The sequence below is a fragment of the Pongo pygmaeus genome, chromosome 14 (genome assembly GCF_028885625.2).
Source record: "Pongo pygmaeus isolate AG05252 chromosome 14, NHGRI_mPonPyg2-v2.0_pri, whole genome shotgun sequence".
NCBI lineage: Eukaryota > Metazoa > Chordata > Mammalia > Primates > Hominidae > Pongo > Pongo pygmaeus.
The window spans coordinates 57052744-57071166 of NC_072387.2; the positions used below are offsets into that span (position 1 = coordinate 57052744).

General features: G+C 41.6%; 1 protein-coding gene across 5 annotated transcripts in view; it reads right to left on the reverse strand.

Moving 5' to 3' along the window:
• The window catches only part of RCBTB2 (RCC1 and BTB domain containing protein 2), a 57649-nt gene extending 40129 nt beyond the window's left edge, over positions 1-17520 (reverse strand). For 2 of the 5 annotated variants that reach the window (XM_054446767.2, XM_054446765.2), the window contains exon 1: positions 5756-5922. Coding sequence is in view for 1 of the 5 variants with exons in the window: in XM_054446760.2 (XP_054302735.1) it covers positions 17114-17362 (249 nt within the window). In the remaining 4 variants the exon portion in view is untranslated. Of the gene's footprint in view, positions 1-5755; positions 5924-6141; positions 6161-17113 lie in introns of those variants that run through there. The other 3 variants (XM_054446760.2, XM_054446762.2, XM_063650863.1) reach the window with 3 other exon arrangements.
• Positions 17521-18423: the final 903 nt, after the last annotated feature.

The window sequence follows — 18423 nt, forward strand, 5'->3', positions numbered from 1 at the left end:
TCCGATTTTTCAAAAAAAAATCTTAACACACCTGCTACAGAGATCCTAATTGTTAAAGATCTTTGACCCACAGCATATATATTCCTTCAACATGGCAGGCCCTCTTGGCCTTGGCTCATTTCCACTTGAGATCGGTTTTGTTCAGTATTATATACATGCATATACACAGCATAATACAGGACATATTATAATGTAGTCAAAATTTGTTTTATTCACATACCATCTCCTACTGGTGCTTGTTAGCTCAAAACATCTTCCATAGGGAGATATACATAAGAGCTATTAGCTCAGGCCAATTAGCAAGGCTGAAGACATAAAAGAAACCCGCTCTAATGTCAGATTAATGCTGAAAAATTATTATGGTTTAAGTTTCCTGGAAACCTTCACGTTGTTAGAATGTGATCACCATGTGAACTGGATACATGTTCCTTCCAGACAGTGAAAGCTGGAAGTATCATCTCAGCCTTCCATTGATGGATATTATGAATATCCCTTACCAGGAGGCAAGCTATCCACTCCTTTGAAGTAAAATCTCCATGTAGAACTCTCTTTTAGTCTTTAACAAGAGTCCTTAATGTCACTCTGTAACCCCAGTAATTCCTGGTCTCCAATCTGCCTTTTCCTGGACAATTTTAATCTGTAGCAATATTTATTTATTTATTTATTTATGAGATGGGTCTTACTCTACTGCCCAGACTGGAGTGCAATGGTGTGATCATGACTCACTGCAGCCTCAACCTTCCCGGCTCAAGTGATCCTCTGACTACATCCTCCCAAGTATCTGAAACTACAGGTGTGTGCCACCATGCCTGGCTCATTTTTTTTTTTGTTCGTTTTTCTGTAGAGACAGAGTTCTGCCGTGTTGTCCTGGCTGGTCTCTAACTCCTGGGCTCAAGAAGATTTGACTGCCTCGGTCTCTCAAAGTGCTGGGATTACAGGTGAGCCACCGTGCCTGGCCTGATTTGTAGTAATTTAAATCCAAGTAAACCTCAACAGTAGCAGTATCTTGGGGCATTTAAATTTTACTTTAACCACCGATAAAACCAAACTTGAATATGACAATTTCATAGGGCATAAGCAAATTCCACGGATTCCTTACATTTATGGTCCTAGATTAATAATATTTTGGTGTTTGAACAGAGTATTTGTAATCTATGTAAGTAAAGGACATGAGGGGAAACACACTTTACTTTCTAAAATTATTCTTCTCCATCACCCTCTTTCTCTAAGCCTTCTTTAATTATGGATTGAAATTTAGTTAGGTCTATCTGGTTCATTCAGATACCTCTAAGAGAGGTCATTTAATACCTTATAGCATAACATCACACCAGGTGATTTAAGCTCCTCTCCTACACAGTTTCAAATACAGAAAAGCAATGACCATGCTTAGAAAAGATCTTCACTAGTCATCCACAATCAGAGGGACATTTAGAAGCAATTGCAAAAACTGTGGAGACAACATACAGTTTTTCTCAGCACAATTTACATAGATGTCTGGCTAGCTCTTCCTTGTAAAAGTCCAGCGTCTTCATTTGATGTGCTAAGTTAAACTATAAACTCCTGAATAATTTGAACTCTTATTTGGGAAAAAAATGTTTTTTCACCTATATACTATAAAAAATGGTGACATTTATCACAAGGGTCATGCTGTGGGCTCCCATAAAAGACATTGTAGAGCATGATAAAGAACGTTTTCTCCCAGAAGAAGATTTATTTCTAAAACCCAGTTCTCCATGTTAAACATAACCTTTGGTTCATCCTCAGACTCACCGTACCCATGATGTTTAAAACTGCAACCCCCACCTGCACTCCCAATTCCCTTTCTCTGTTCTCCTTTTTCATTTTTTCATAGCATTTGTACTTTTCTAACCTAATATACAAATATGTTTTTTATCATTCTTTGCTAGAATGTAAGCTCCAGAGGGAAGGGATCTTTGTCTCTTTTGTTCATTGATGCATCCCAAGCATCAAGGACAGGACCTGATAGAAAATAAATTTTTGTTGAATAAATGAATGAATCTAGGTTGAGTTCAGTACAAAAATATCTCTGGAGTAAGTTAGTTTCCCATTTTATTTCTACAATTAACAAATACCTTCTGAGCTTCAATTATGGTGGAGATAGACTGATCATACCCTTACAAATATGTAATATCAGATGGTGATTAAGTGCTACAAAGCCAAACCAGCAGTACAAGAGTTTCGAGAGCCAGCCGGTTTAGGTGAGGTAGTCACCTCTCTGAAATGATGGCAATTGTTTCAAGACTTAAATGAAGTTCTGTGCCATGGAGATTTGCGAAGAGTGGTAAAGTGAGCATTGAGCATACTGGAAATACCAAAACGCAGACGCCCTTGGGTGAGGGTCCGCTTGGCGAGCCCAGCAAGAGCAATAAGGCCTGAGTGGTGGAGGTGGGGTATGCAAGAACGTATCATTCTTGTGTGTGTGTGTGTGTGTGTGTGTGTGTGTGTGTGTAACAAACTCTAGAGCTTTATTTCACATTATCGTTTTTTTTTTTTAAAGAAAAGTCTAGGACCCGATGTCTTTATTTATGGATTCTACTAAGCATTTAAAGAAGAATAAAAACCAATTATTCTCAAACTGTTACAAACATTTGAAGTGGAGAGAATATTTTCAAACTAATTTTACCAATTTGGCATTACCCTGATACCAAAGTTAACCAATGGCACTATAAAAAGTAAATTACAGGCTAATATCCCTGATGAACACAAATGTAAAAATACTCAACTACATAGTAGCAAACCAAATTTTGCAGTATGTTAATTGACTCATACATTATGATCAAGTAGTATTTATTCTGTGATGCTAGGAATTTTTTTTTCTTTTTATTATTATTATTATTATTATTATTATTATTATTATACTTTAGGCTCTATGGTACATGTGCGCAACATGCAGGTAAGTTACATATGTATACATGTGCCATGCTGGTGCGCTGCACCCACCAACTCGTCATCTAAGTTCATATGGAACCAAAAAAGAGCCCGCATCGCCAAGTCAATCCTAAGCCAAAAGAACAAAGCTGGAGGCATCACGCTACCTGACTTCAAACTATACTACAAGGCTACAGTAACCAAAACAGCATGGTACTGGTACCAAAACAGAGATATAGATCAATGGAACAGAACAGAGCCGTCAGAAATAATGCCACATATCTACAACTATCTGATCTTTGACAAACCTGAGAAAAACAAGAAATGGGGAAAGGATTCCCTATTTAATAAATGGTGCTGGGAAAACTGGCTAGCCATATGTAGAAAGCTGAAACTGGATCCCTTCCTTACACCTTATACAAAAATCAATTCAAGATGGATTAAAGACTTAAATGTTAGACCTAAAACCATAAAAACCCTAGAAGAAAACCTAGGCAATACCATTCAGGACATAGGCATGGGCAAGGACTTCATGTCTAAAACACCAAAAGCAATGGCAACAAAAGCCAAAATTGACAAATGGGATCTAATTAAACTAAAGAGCTTCTGCACAGCAAACGAAACTACCATCAGAGTGAACAGGCAACCTACAAAATGGGAGAAAATTTTCGCAACCTACTCATCTGACAAAGGGCTAATATCCAGAATATACAATGAACTCAAACAAATTTACAAGAAAAAAACAAACAACCCCATCAAAAAGTGGGCGAAGGACATGAACAGACACTTCTCAAAAGAAGACATTTATGCAGCCAAAAAACACATGAAAAAATGCTCACCATCACTGGCCATCAGAGAAATGCAAATCAAAACCACAATGAGATACCATCTCACACCAGTTAGAATGGCAATCATTAAAAAGTCAGGAAACAACAGGTGCTGGAGAGGATGTGGAGAAATAGGAACACTTTTACACTGTTGGTGGGACTGTAAACTAGTTCAACCCTTGTGGAAGTCAGTGTGGCGATTCCTCAGGGATCTAGAACTAGAAATTCCATTTGACCCAGCCATCCCATTACTGGGTATATACCCAAAGGACTATAAATCATGCTGCTATAAAGACACATGCACACGTATGTTTATTGCAGCATTATTCACAATAGCAAAGACTTGGAAGCAACCCAAATGTCCAACAATGATAGACTGGATTAAGAAAATGTGGCACATATACACCATGGAATACTATGCAGCCATAAAAAATGATGAGTTCATGTCCTTTGTAGGGACATGGATGAAATTGGAAATCATCATTCTCAGTAAATATCGCAAGAACAAAAAACCAAACACCGCATATTCTCACTCATAGGTGGGAATTGAACAATGAGAACACATGGACACAGGAAGGGGAACATCACACTTCGGGGACTGTTGTGGGTGGGGGGAGGGGGGAGGGATAGCATTGGGAGATATACCTAATGCAAGAACGTATCATTCTTGTTGCTTTTACCTGCTGCTTAATAACACGCATGTACTGTCTAGCAGGAAATAGATTACATTTCACCTAGAGTACTCATTCTCTGAGCCTAAGTGGCTCTTCTATTCCAGCCCCCAAATATCTGTATCAGCACATCATATAAGATTACAAAGCACACAGTAATGACATTGTTAGAAACTCTTCACAGGAGCCCCAGGAGTCACGAAACTGACTTAACTAAGACCCGCTGTCTAGTAAGGTGTAAAACCCAGCAGGAACGCAATACTAGGAAGGTGCAAAGCCAGGAGGCTCAATAAACGTTAAACAGTGACTGTCACTTTCGAGTCTGGGGGAAAGAGCAACGATCCAGAGCACTGTTTGTGAACTCAACCACTTTTATTCAGCTCTGACAAGGTAAGTCGCCAAGCGCAGTACAAAGTAGCTCCACGAAATGTGTTTTGTTATAGTCCTGGTCTCGAACTGTTGCAACATTTTATGTAATTTTTGCAAAGAACAAAAGCAAAAAGTTCATTCTAAATTCGCCTTCCAATTCAGTTCTTTCTCGCCAAGACGGAGCACTTGGAAAGTTTTCAATGTCTGAAAACCTCTATTTCCAGGGCTGAGCAGAGCAGTATGTCGCGGCTTAAGACACTCGGCGATTTCTTCCCATCCCTCCACAGTTCCAAAACGGCTTCGCCTAACAAAGTCAAACTTTCCGCGCTATTCCTGGACATCAGGACCAAATGTCGAAAGCATATACTGCCACTGAGTTAGCGAGCCGGTCCGGGGCCCGGGACCTGGGGTACTAGATTTATGAGAAGGGAGCCTAGGGGTCGAGGCCACAGAAATGAAAACATCAGCAACCTATGCAGTGCAGCGAGTGGGTTAGGAAGGAGAAACTTCAGGCAAGACGCTCCCTTGGGACCTGTGACGCCCTCCCAGCCACACCTGACGCGGGAGCTTAGGAAGAGAGCGGCCTCCGGGCAGATGATCACCCTGGAACCACGCCAAACGCGACCCCTACCAGAGGACTCGCGCATGCGCAGCGCAGCCTAGGCCGGCGGCCTGGGCAGGATGTAGTCGCAGAGCAGCGCGCCGGGCCCACGCCAGCGGAATTGCGCATGCGCAGGGCCGCCTCTGCCTGCGGCCTGGGCTGGGTGTAGCCCCAGAACCTAGCTCTTAACTCCCGCCAGCAGGTTTACGCATGCGCGACGACGCCTAGGCCTGTGGCACGGTCGCGGCTCTAGTCCCCTGGGCCCCTCAGCGGTCTCTGGCGGGGAGGCCGGGCCGCAGGGGCGGGGAGGGGTGGCCTGCCCCAGTGGTACCTGACAGCATCCCACGTCACGGCCGCGATCCCCCTCGGCCTCCCACACCACTCCTCCACCCTCTTACCTCCGCGCAGGCCGGAGCCTTGTCCGCTCCGCCTCCTGGGTAGCGGTTACTGCACGGTCAGGGGCCCGGCGCCGCGACGAGTTGGCGCCTCCCCCTGAAACGGCCCGGCCTCGGCGGGATGCGCTCGGGTGCTCGGCCGAGAGGGAAAGGAAGGGAGTGCAGACGAGGGGAGGGGGCTGGCGACGGCGTCTCGCCCCTCCTCTCCTCCCTAGGCTGCCCACCGCCGCCCCTCCCCTTTCTCGCAGACGCCCCCTCCCCTCGGAGTTGACCCCCGGGAGTCTCCCATTGGGGCCGCCTCCGCTTTTCCAGGGAGTTCCTCCGTGGGTCACCCCCACCTTCTCCAGGGTTACGTTCTCGCAAATTTTGGGAATTTGTGGATACCCGACCTAGAAGGATGAGGCGTGTATGATGCTGAGAGCAACCTTTTCCACAGCCCCTCTCCTCCAGCCTTCCCCAGCTTTTCTTCTGTTGCTGGCCCCTCTATCTGGGAGCTCCGATCACTTCACGTTTTCACCCCATTGCTGTGGGGCGGAAGTCTTGTAAACCCCTATAGTACAAATGCTGAAATAATGAGGATGTGTGCTGGGGGGTTCAGGGGGATGACCTCAGTTACCTTGGGGCCAAGGGCTTCGGAAACAGCCACCTTCTCCCCTTATTAGTGTATTTTGCAGTAATTTATTATATTACACTGCACTTCTGTTGGCCTTTGTAGATTTAAGTAAAATGCACCACAACTTTGCAATGTGCAATAATTTCTTCCACTGCTCTACACTTAAATTGACCTGAGTGGGTTTTGGTAAAATGCTCAACAGTGAAATGTTATTAGCTATTCCTATGAAGTAAGCTGCTTGCTTTTATACTGGCTGTTTCATGAGGACACTGGTTCCTCTACGGTGTAGAGCCAAAAGTAGTAAAGCTAAATAGAAAAACTGAGATTCCAAACCACAGTGACCGTGTCAATCTGTTTCGTCTGGCTTTTGTCATTTCTTCGGAAAAACATCATTCTAAAATGTATAACTGCCTTTCTGCTACAGAGGGCAGACATTTATCTCTATTCTCTGAGCATAGCCCACTGAGCCTCAGAAGGAGGCACGCAAGATGGTACACAGGTATTTCTCGTAGAGCTCTAAATGGAAGAAAAAGTAAGTATACATTAACAGGAAGTTGCAGAGAGGCATCGTGTGCCTGCCCCAAGTTTCTCCATTGGTTACATCTTATCAATGAAAGAAATTTATGAGTTAAACAGGTTTGCTGTCAGAAAAAGCCCACTTCAGTGATGATAGCAGACATTTTTTTTTTAAGCACCTATTGTGTGCCAAGAGCTTTATCTTATTTGGAGCTCACAATAATCCTGTAAGGCAAGGATTATCCTTACTTTACAGATAAGGCAACTCAGGCCCCAAGAGATTAAGTTTCTTTCATTAGCAACCATGGCAAGATCTGTTTGCCTTGCACACTTGGTCTTTTACGCGTTATGGACAGCTGAAGTTCATGCAGGCGTTACGCTGTGCTTCAGCTGAAGCCTGACAATTAGCTAACAATAAAAACATGTCTTAGTGTTTTGAAAACTGATATTATCTCAGAAGTTAAAACTTTAATATATACCTATAAAAGAATGTGTTTCACTAAAGATTTTAATTTTATATGGGTTCAACAGTTTTTCCCAGGGCGGTCAAAATTAAAAGTAAAAGGTAAAAATGTCTCGATCACATATAAGTTTCCTTCAACATTTTTGGATAATTTGGTCTGCTAAACTTCATTGTATTGCTGAATTCAGTAGACTAAAAATTTAGACTCTGAGAGAGTATAGGTTAGTATTTCAGGAGTTAAAGTTCCCATCACCACATCTCCCAAGTTTACCTACATCTGGACCTGTGCACTCTGTATTCCTTCCCATTACTGGGAATGAGCTGTGCATGCTCTTATTTAAGTTCAACTCTTCCACCTTTGTATTAGATCCTGTCTTCCTTACAGTCTCAAGGTTTTCACTCAGGTAGTTGTCACCTCTCAATCCTACATTATTAATTTTTGTATCATTAATTTTTTGATCATTCCCATAAGCATATTAACATTGTGCAACATTTGCCTATCTTTTAAAAAGTTCCTTGATTATATGTCCCCTGTCAGCTACCAATGTATTCTCTGGTCTCTTCCAAAATGTCTTAAAAGAGTCACTTATACTCACTGTATCCTCATCCCCTCCTGCTATTCATCCTCTTTTTTTTTTTTTTTTTGAGATAGAATCTTGCTCTGTTGCCCAGGTTGGAGTGCAGTGGCGCAATCCCAGCTCACTGCAACCTCTGCCTCCCGGGTTCAAGTGATTCTCGTGCCTAAGCCTCCCAAGTAGTTGGAATGACAGGTGTGTGCCACCATGCCCAGCTAATTTTTGAATTTTTAGTAGAGATGGGGTTTCACCATGTTGGCCAGGATGGTCTAGAGCTCCTGACCTCAGGTGATCTGTCCACCTCAGCCTCCCAAAGTGCCGAGATTATAGATGTGAGCTACCATGCCTGGCCCTCCTATTCATTCTTGAATCTATTTCAGCCAGGCTTTTGCCCCTACCCCTCCACTGAAACTCCTCTTGGCAAAGTCACCAATGACCTCAGAATTGCTAAATCAGTGGTTACTTTTCCATTATCTCACCTGAACTATCAGCAGCATTAGAAACATTTGCTTACAGCTGCCATCTTGAAGCATTCATCTTCTTCCGCTGGCCTTCAGGTGGCCCCTGTCTCTTGGTTCGTCCACCTCACTGGCAGCTCCGTTGGCTCATCCACCACTTCTCCAGCCATTGGCATGCCCAGAGTTTGGTTCTTGGACTTCTCTATCTTCTCATTCCCTTAGCAATTGTATTTCAAGACATGGCTTTAGTCCTGCCACTTCTTATGTCCTAACAAGTTCATGACACTACTCTTGTGAAACTAGGAGCCCTTGTCCTTTTCCAGCCCACAATGGGGATCCACCTGCAATAAAAGTCTTCCCTTTCTTCCCTTTTTAAACCCCCTAATTACTTCTGCTTTTGGGGTATCTTTAAGCCTCCCTTAGTTATCCAAAAGCAGAGGAATTCATCTTGCTTTTTTCTTTTCAGGTATCCAGGCACCAAGGCCCTAATCACAAGAAAAGTTGGATGGGGCCATCTTTTGACTTTTTCTTGGAATTTCAGAAAGTCTAATTATGCTTCAGGGAAGAGGAAAATGTTCTTTTTTTCCTCTTTGAGTCTCCAGAACAAAAATTTAACACCAGTAAATTTCTACATCAGTCTGCTTGTTACAGATTGAATGCATGAATGAATGACTGCAAGCAGCCTGCACTTTGGTGCCCTATGTGCCATTGATTAGGTGAATGACCTTGGGTAGCACCTTAGTTTTCTAGAACTTAAATTCCTTGAGACTCCATTAAATTGGTGCACTGCCCAGCTCTGTGTTTTGTAGAGGTATCAGTCACACTGCACCTTTACTGATGCATGCTATTACCATGCTGTATAGCATTGTGCATCTCAGCATGGTGTTATAATTGGTGTTAGAATATAAAAGTGATAAAGATGATAATAGGAACATATACACTTATTGTGGCAATAGTGAAAGAATGACAAAATACCAAGAGGTGATCAAAGAAGGCTTTCCAAAATTACTTTAGCATTAAGTTTTCAGTGTGGGCTGGGTGCCGTGGCTCATGCCTGTAATTCCAGCACTTTGGGAGGCGGAGACGGGTGGATCACTTGAGGTCAGGAGTTCTTGATCAGCGTGGCCAACATGGTGAAACCCCGTCTCTGCTAATAAAAATTAGCCAGGCATGGTGGTGGGTGCCTGTAATCCCAGCCACTTGGGAGGCTGAGTCAGTGTGTATATGAGTTAGCTAAGAGAACAAAGGTTAGGGATGGAAGTGTTAGGGAAGGGAAGTAGTCTAAGTAGAATAAGAAATGTGATGTGTTTGAGAATTATAAATTGCTCAGTAAGGCTGAAACAAAGGCTATATGGAGGGAATAGGGCAATTGTAGAAAATTAAAGTAACCATTCATTCATGAATGGACACTAAGGATGATTCTTTATCTCAACAATTGTGAATAGTGCTGCAGTGAACATGGGAGCACAGATATCTCTTCAATATACTGATTTCATTTTCGTTGGACATATACTCAGTAATGAGATTGCTAAAAATAGTCGTATTTTTAATTTTTTGAGGACCTCTGTACTGGTTTTCTTAATGCCTGTACTAATTTACATTCCCATCAACAAAGGTTCCTTTTTCTCCACATCATTGCCAACACTTGTTATTTTTCATCTTTTTTATAATAGCCATCTTTACAGGTGTGGGGTGATATCTCATCGTGGTTTTAACTTGCATTTCCCTGATGATTAATGATGTTGAACTTTTTTTCATCTACTTGGCCATTTGCATCTCTTCTTTGATAAATGTTTATTCAGGTCCTCTGCCCATTTTTAAATTGGGTTGTTTTATTGCTATTGAATTGTTTGAATTCCTTATATATTTTGGATATTAATGCCCTAACAGATGTACGGTTTGCATACATTTTCTCCAACTTGCTAGCTTTTCTCTTCACTCTGTTGATTGTTTTCTTTGCTGTACAGAAGATTTATAGTTTGATGTAATTCTGTTTGTCTATTTTTGCTTTAGTTGCCTGTGCTTTTGGGGTCATCTTCAAAAAAATCATTGCCCAGACCAATGTCATGGAGTTTTCCCCTACATTATAGTAGTTTTATAGTTTCAGGTCTTAAGTTTTAAGTCTTTAATCCATTTTTAGTTGATTTTTGTATTTGGTGTGAGAAAAAAGGTTTCATTTCATTCTTCTGCATATGGCTATCCAATTTTACCTACACCATTTTTTTGAAGAGACTGTTCTTTTCCCATTGTGTTCACAGCCTTGTCAAAAATCAATCAGCCTTAAAAAAAAATTAGACAATTCTGTCATTTGTGACAACATGGATGAACCTGGAGGTCATTAAGTAACATATCACATGCTCTCATTCATATGTGGAACCTTAAAAAGTTGAACTCATAGTTAAGAGCAGAATGGTGGTTACTAGGGGCTGGGGCTGGGGAGGATTAAGGAGATATTGGTCAAAGAATAAAAAAATTCAGTTAGGTAGGAAGAATAAGTTCAAGATACCTATAGTACAATAGGGTGATTGTAGTTAATAACAATGTTTTGTATATTTACAAATTGCCAAGAAAGCAGATGTTAAATGTGCTCAGCAGACACACACAATGATAAGTATATGAGGTAATGCATGTATTACTTAGCTTGATTCAGCCATTTCATAATGTATCCATATATCAAAAGATCATGTTATACACCGTAAATATAAAGAATTTTGTTAATTAAAAAATAAATTTGTAAAAATTAATTGTTTAAAATAGCAATAATTTTTTTTTTTTTTTTTTTTGAGATAGAGTCTCCCTCTGTCACCCAGGCTGGAGTGCGGTTTCACGATCTCGGCTCACTGCAACCTCTGCCTTTCAGGTTCAAGTGCTTCTCCTGCCTCAGCCTCCCAAGTTGCTGGGACTACTGGCACGTGCCACCATACCCAGCTAATGTTTGTATTTTTAGTGGAGACCGAGTTTCACCATGTTGGGGCCTGGGGAGTCACGCCCTCCAAACCATAGTCTCATCAGATGGGTTTTACTTAGTGCTATGTAACGTGGCCTACTTTCCAACCTGACTCTGGCATAACATCACATGATAGATAAGGAAGCAAATTAAAATATTTTAAGCCCAAATACATTTTCTTTGCCATATCTTGAAATAGTCTTGCAAAGCTGACTTGTGGGGAAAATCTATATTCTAAAGAGAATCCCCTCCTCCTCCCTCCTTTTTCCTGTTCCAGGAGAGAATCACCTCTGATAAGAAACTTTTATAATCTATTCTCTCTGATGCCTGCTACCTGGAGACTTCCTCTGCATAATGAGAACCTTGGTCTCCACAACCCCTTATCTTAACCCAGACATCCCCTTCTATTGGTTCTATCTGCATAATGGAAACCCTGGTCTCCATAACCCCTTATCTTAACCCAGACATTCCTATCTATTGATTCTAGGTCTTTAGACAATAATTTAACTCTTTCAACCAATTGCCAATCAGAAAAACTTTGAATCTACCTATAACCTGGAAGCCGCTCCTTCCAGTTGTCCCATCTTTCTGGACTAAACCAATATACCCCTTATATGTATTGATTGATGTTTTATGTCTCCCTAAAATGTATAAAACCAAGCTTTATCCTGACCACCTTGGGCAAATATTCTCACAGTCTTCTGAGGGCTGTGTCATGGGCCATCTGTCACTCATATTTGGATCAGAATAAACCCCTTCAAATATTTTACAGAGTTTGACTCTTTTTGTCAACATTACAGTTACTGGCAACTTAAGTCATTTTTGCCCCATCCTACAGGTGAGATAGTGGAGACTTAGGTAACTTGCCTAAGGTCACATAAGTAGTAAGAGGTGGAACTAGGACTCAAATCCATCTTTGATTCCCATCTGGAGCTCTTTCCACTGGACCATGCGGCCTCTTTCCAAATGAGATGTAAGGGTAAATGGGCCAAATAATAGAAGGCCTTGGCAATGTAACAGCAAGATGTATCATAGGATCTAACAAAAGATTTTAAGCAGGAGGACAACATGATGGCTCACCATCATGCCAGTGGGGAGAAGGGTGAGCCTGGAGCCAGGGAAACCACTTGAAGACACTATTGCATCAACCCTGGCAGGACACCAGCTGTCCTTGAACTCAGTGTTAACAGTGGCGTGGGCTTAAAGAGAGAGGAAAACATGGATTTGAGAAAATTTTAGGAGTTGAAATTAGCAAGACTGGATATAAAGAGTGGAAAACGGCCAGGTGTGGTGGCTCACACTTGTAATCCCAGCACTTTGTGGGGCTGAGACAGGAGGATGGCTTGAGGCCAGGAGTTCAAGACCAGGCTGGGCAACACAGTGAGGTCCTGTCTCTACACACACACACACACACACACACACAAAAGAACTTAGTGGGATGTGGTGGCTCATGTCTGTAGTCTCAGCTACTAGAGAGGCTGAGGTGGGAGGATCACTTGAGCCCCAGGAGTTCAAGGCCACAGAGCCTTGATTGTGCCACTGTATTCCAGCCAGGGTGACAGAGTTTTCGAGACCCCACAACTCAAAAAAAAAAAAAAAAAAAAAAGAGTAGATGTGCAACACTTGCAGGGAATTAAAAAAATAATAAAATAATGTGAACTTAGTAAGTCACTTAATATTCTGGGGGCCTCAAAAATGTTTACCTTTAAAAATGGAGGATTAGACTTAGTGTTTCCTTAATATTTTAAGATTTTTGCAAAGCCAACTGATAACAAAATGTGATAAAGATGGCATTTTGCATATTAAGTAGGAAAAATATACTAAATAAAATGTAACAAATAGAAACTAGCAATAATTTAAAAAATATATTGTATGATTACCAAGATTGGGTTCCTTTCAGTGATGTAAATATGATTCAGTGTTAAGAAATTGATTAATATATTCCTCCATAATAATAGGTCAAAGGAATAGAAATGTTTTAATTGACGATGAGGAAAATGTTTGATAAAATTTAATAGTCTGTAGTCATTTTTGATCAAAGAAATCTTTAGTAAGTGGCTACATACGCTGAAGGCTAGGTTCATGCTTAATAGTTGTAAATCAAAAATAAAATTCTAAGCCCCTCATCCATCTGAACGGAACCCTCCTCTTGGCCACGTGCGCTCCAAGTTAACCTGAAAACCTAGTTTGGGCCATGATGGGAAGGAGGGGTCAGACATGCCTCATTATACCCTCCTCCCTTTTGGAATTCAGGAAAAGCCAGCCAGCATTAACATTAATGCAGACCTTAAATCTGATAAGAAACATTTATAATTGTTAAATCAAGTTTAGCTTAAAGCTGCCTCCTTGCATATTTTAAGTTTGGCCTAAAGGTTTTTCTGTACATTATGAATTATAAAAAGTAGAAGTGTACGTGGAATACTATGCAGCCATAAAAAATGATGAGTTCATGTCCTTTACAGGGACATGGATGAAACTGGAAACCATCATTCTCAGCAAAGTAACACAAGAAAAGAAAACCAAACACCTCATGTTCTCACTCATAAGTGGAAGCTGAACAATGAGAACACATGGACACAGGGAGGGGAACATCACACACTGGGGCCTGTTTGGGGGTGGGGGGCTGGGGGAGGGATAGCATTAGGAGAACTACCTAATGTAAATGACGAGTTGATGGGTGCAGCAAACCAACATGGCACATGTATACCTATGTAACAAACGTGCACGTTGTGCACATGTACCCCAAAACTTAAAGTATAATAATAAAAAATAAATTAAAAAAAGAAAAAAAAAACAAGTAGAGGTGTAAACAAACTGTAGCCTACAATTGTGCCAATCACTGAGTTTTCCAAAATCTGATTTCCTTGAATGTACCCTTCATATTTCCCTCAAATTGGTGTGATTGGATCTAGAGTCTTGGTTAGATTCAGGTTCTATATTTTTGGCAAGATGACTTCCTAGATGGTATTGTGTCCTTCCACCAGGAGGCATATAATGTTGGGTCGTTTCTTTCTGTGATATTGGTAGTTGTTAGTGCTCAATACCTAGATCCATTAACTCAACAGATACTGGAAATGGTGATATCCTAACCCTATCATTTCATCTTCATTTATTAGCTGACATGCTTTTATAAAGGGAAACTTTCTTCCTCAATGATTTGATTTCCCAATGATATAGGAAAAGCATGATAAGCATTTGATTCTGTCTCTTAATTTGCCAGTTTTTATAATAATTTTATAATAATGGGTTGGTCATTAGCAGTCTGCAATGGCCACCAATTGAGTTTCTTTGTTGGTATTGTTGTGAACTCATGAATTTAAGCTTATTTTATTGCCCACAGGACTCTGGTTTTTGTGATGATCACAGAGGAGCAAGCCTGGCTTGTCTGAGACAGTCATATCAATTCATTCTCACTTGATAGTGTCTGGGGGGGCCATGTGACTGGTCCTAGCCATAGACATTTTGATGGGGATGGGAACAGAGAAATTCTAGGCAAAGAAGGGCAGGTCCCTGGTGAAGCCCCATCTCAAGCTGAAAAGCCTGAGACTGCGGCCCAAAGTTAGAACTTACGCCCCTGTTTCCCTACTCGAATGTTGCCTTTTCCAAAGCAACCATGGCCCCACCCTGTCCCCCATCCTGTGCCTATAAAAACATCAGGCTCAGCTGGCAGAGAGAGGAGAAGCAGCTGAACATCAGGGACTACGGCTGGACATCAGAGAGAAGCAGCCTGACTTCAGAAGGACAACTTGGTGGTGTAACTTTGGAGAAGAATCTGGCTGGAGACTGCCAGACTTCAGGGGAAGATTACCTTCCCATCTTGTCCCCTTTTCAGCTCCCTCTCTTGGTGACGATCACTTTCATTGGCAATAAAATCCATGCATTTACCATCCTTCAATTCATTCATGAGACCTCATTTCTCCTGGATGCTGGACAAGAGCTCGGGAGCCATGAGTGAGGATACAAAAAAGCTGTCACACTTGCCCTTTGCCCTCTCTGGCAGAAGGCAGCCACCTCATATGAAAAGGCAGAGGAACTGCTGAGCTGTTAACACTCAAGTTGTCTGTGTACAGCAGGCAAAGCTAAAAGGGCACTGTAGCACTCCCTCTGGGGTTTCAGGGGTTGCAGGCACACCCCCCTGCAGATGCTGCCGCAGGGCCTGCACAGAGTTCACTCCTGCCAGTACCCAAAAGCACTCGCCCTGGCTCCTGCACCTGCTCACCTATGTGCTCCCTCCCGTGAGGAGTGGAGCGCAACAGATCCAAGTGAGTGGAGTTCACTCCTGCTGGCACTGAAGCAGCTGGCTAGTTCTAGCACCCGTGCACTCCGGTTCCTGCCTCATTTGCTCGCGTGCTCCCTCCCTCAAGGAATTGAGAGCTGTGGGCTCAGTAAACAAGACAGCCCCTTTGTGAGTCCCACGAAGGGGTCAGGGAAATATCATGCTTCAGTTTCATACAAGGAAGTCCACTAGGAGGCCTCTGAAAACACACGCCCACCCACCCACCCAGCTGCCCCCTCCTTCCCTTCCTGCTTTTTTTAGGTTGTCACATGAGGACTTGTTTGGAGAGGTGCTGCTGCAGCTTGGAACATCTCAATGGATATACGTGACACAAATGCACAATTGTGAACACTAATACTGCAGATCCAGACTTTTTGACAGGGAAAGCTGTATATACATACAAGTCATAAAAACTATATATGTAAAATTGAACACAAGTGTGTCTGTTTACACTGAGACCTGCTTGGAAATACTTAAATATTGAGTGGTCATTTCTGAGAGCTGAAATATTGACTAATTTATTTCTCTCTTGTATTTTTATATTGTTTAAGGTTTAAATTTTTATGTGAATAATAATCTTTTTTAAAAAGTATGATTCCTATTTATCTCATGTTACTTATAATGGGTTTTTTTCTAAATATATAAGATCTCATAACTGGCATTACATGATTTTCTCCATGGCATGATCATCAACAGGCAATGTTTCAATTCTGGAATAACATTTACTGATAAACATTTTTGGAAACATTTAAGCATTTCCTGATCTGAAAATTTTTGTGATTTTTTTCTTTGTGTAGTTTATTGTTATACTTAATAATGCTTTCCAGCCCAGTGGAACACAGTCATCCTGTCAGAGAAAACACTTTCAGAAAAACATGAGTTTTATAGACAGACATTTTCTACTCACTAGAAAAATAAAATTAGTACATTTTTCACTTAGTGGTAAAAATGTTAAGCAGTCTCCCTTTAGCCTACCTTTAAGAAATTTCAATTTCTTGGGTCCATTTAATTCTCCTAAGACACTGCATATTCTTAAAACAGAAAGGATATTTTTAAAAAATTTCTAGGCTTCCAGAGTAAAATTGAAAAAGGGTCTTCTTTCTTTTGTTAATGATCCTTTAAATGGCTGGTCCTGCACAGGGAGTCAAGGCCAGGCTATCACAGTAGACAAAGGAAATAGGCTCAGTGCTGCATGCCCTGCATTATGAAAGTTGTTGTGACAAATTCAACGTAAGCTATAAACTTACTCTCTGGATCTCATAAAGTAAAGTCAGAAATGCCAGAAAGAAACGTATGGAGCCGAGGCTGGAGATGAATCTAGAAAGGCAGTTCCTCAAAGGCATTGATAAATATTAAACAAAGAGCAGATACGGTCTGGAGGATGACATGAGGGGGACAGGTTGGATGTAGGGAAACAAATAGACGTGGTTAAAGGAATCCAGAGGAATTTGAGCAGTGGTTTTGAGATGGAGTGGAGAGGAGAGGAAAAAGCAGGAATTAGGCAAATACTTACATTGTATAGTCTCTGGTCATTTCTCTCTTGTTTTCTCTTAGCATCATTGGAGTCTTCAGAAGGGTTAAACTGAAAACAAGATTTTTCTGTCCATCCTTCGGTCAGAGCTCTAAAGGAGGAACAGTTGGTTCCTGGCAGCCAGCATGGAACTCGTAAAACTAAGCCAAGACATCTGCAGATTTGTGTTTTGGTTGGACAGATCCACCTCTTCACTTGATGACTGACAGTAGGAATCACTTCCCCATACATACAGATAAAGATGTGATCCTGACCCCAGTACAAAAACAGTAGGCCATCAATCCCAGGGCCATATTGGAGCCTTGATATCCTCTCTCTGTTCTCCTTTTAGGGTATTCAGTGGGATGGTGTTCCTCACACCCTCAGCTTGGAGTGTTCTTATAACTTCTGGAATGGGCCTGATCATTTGCAGCCTTCCTACAAAACTGGCTCTTCACTCAAATTTCACTTTAGGGAACAGACTGTTCTGAAATCTAGTTAGAGGTCAGATGAGGCCTTCCTAAGTTTTCTCTGGAACAGCAGGAACTCAAACCTGATCTTGCCATTCCAGTCTGAGCCAACATGGGTCTGGAGATACTGCAGCAAATCTGCAACCTGGAAGGAAGGTTGGGGCTGTCTCCCCACCAAGCTGTTCAAAATCCGGAATCTCACATCAGCTTCAGCTCAAGAATGCCATCCCAGCTGTGAAATCACAATGCATGGGTCAGTGAGAAAGTTTAAGAGCCTCACCTAGAAGAAACGGTATTGAGTCTGTATTATTTAGAACCAGAGTCCATTTAATCCTCTCTCCTGAGATTCCTATCTGGTGTGCTAGTTCCTATCTAGGGTTTGGGGCCTGAGACACAAGTCGCTAGAGAAACCTTGGAAACCAATGTATCGTCTCATTTTGCAAGACCTGGTATAATGTTTCTAAAGCTCAATAGTATAGTCTAAACTGATGGTCTCATATACATGACAGTGGAATAAGAAACAACATGAACATTTTAATTTTTTCTGAACTTTGAGATAATTACCCTTGTAATGGGTTTGAGGTAAACTCAGCTTCAGGGTTTCCAAAATTAAAATTAAGAGAGAGGTCTGTAGAAAATTTCTGGCCCTATCCCCTGGAGCTATGCAGCCTGGGGTATGGCCCGTGGGACTGAAACCCTGCCCCAACATCACCACCGAAACAGCTGTTGATTCTATTCCCAGGGGACTTCTCAAGTAATTTATAGAAGGAGAAATGAAGCTTAAGACAGGCAAATTTGGAGGCGATTATCAGTCAATGGTTTACAACAGGGCTGCCAAGTAGG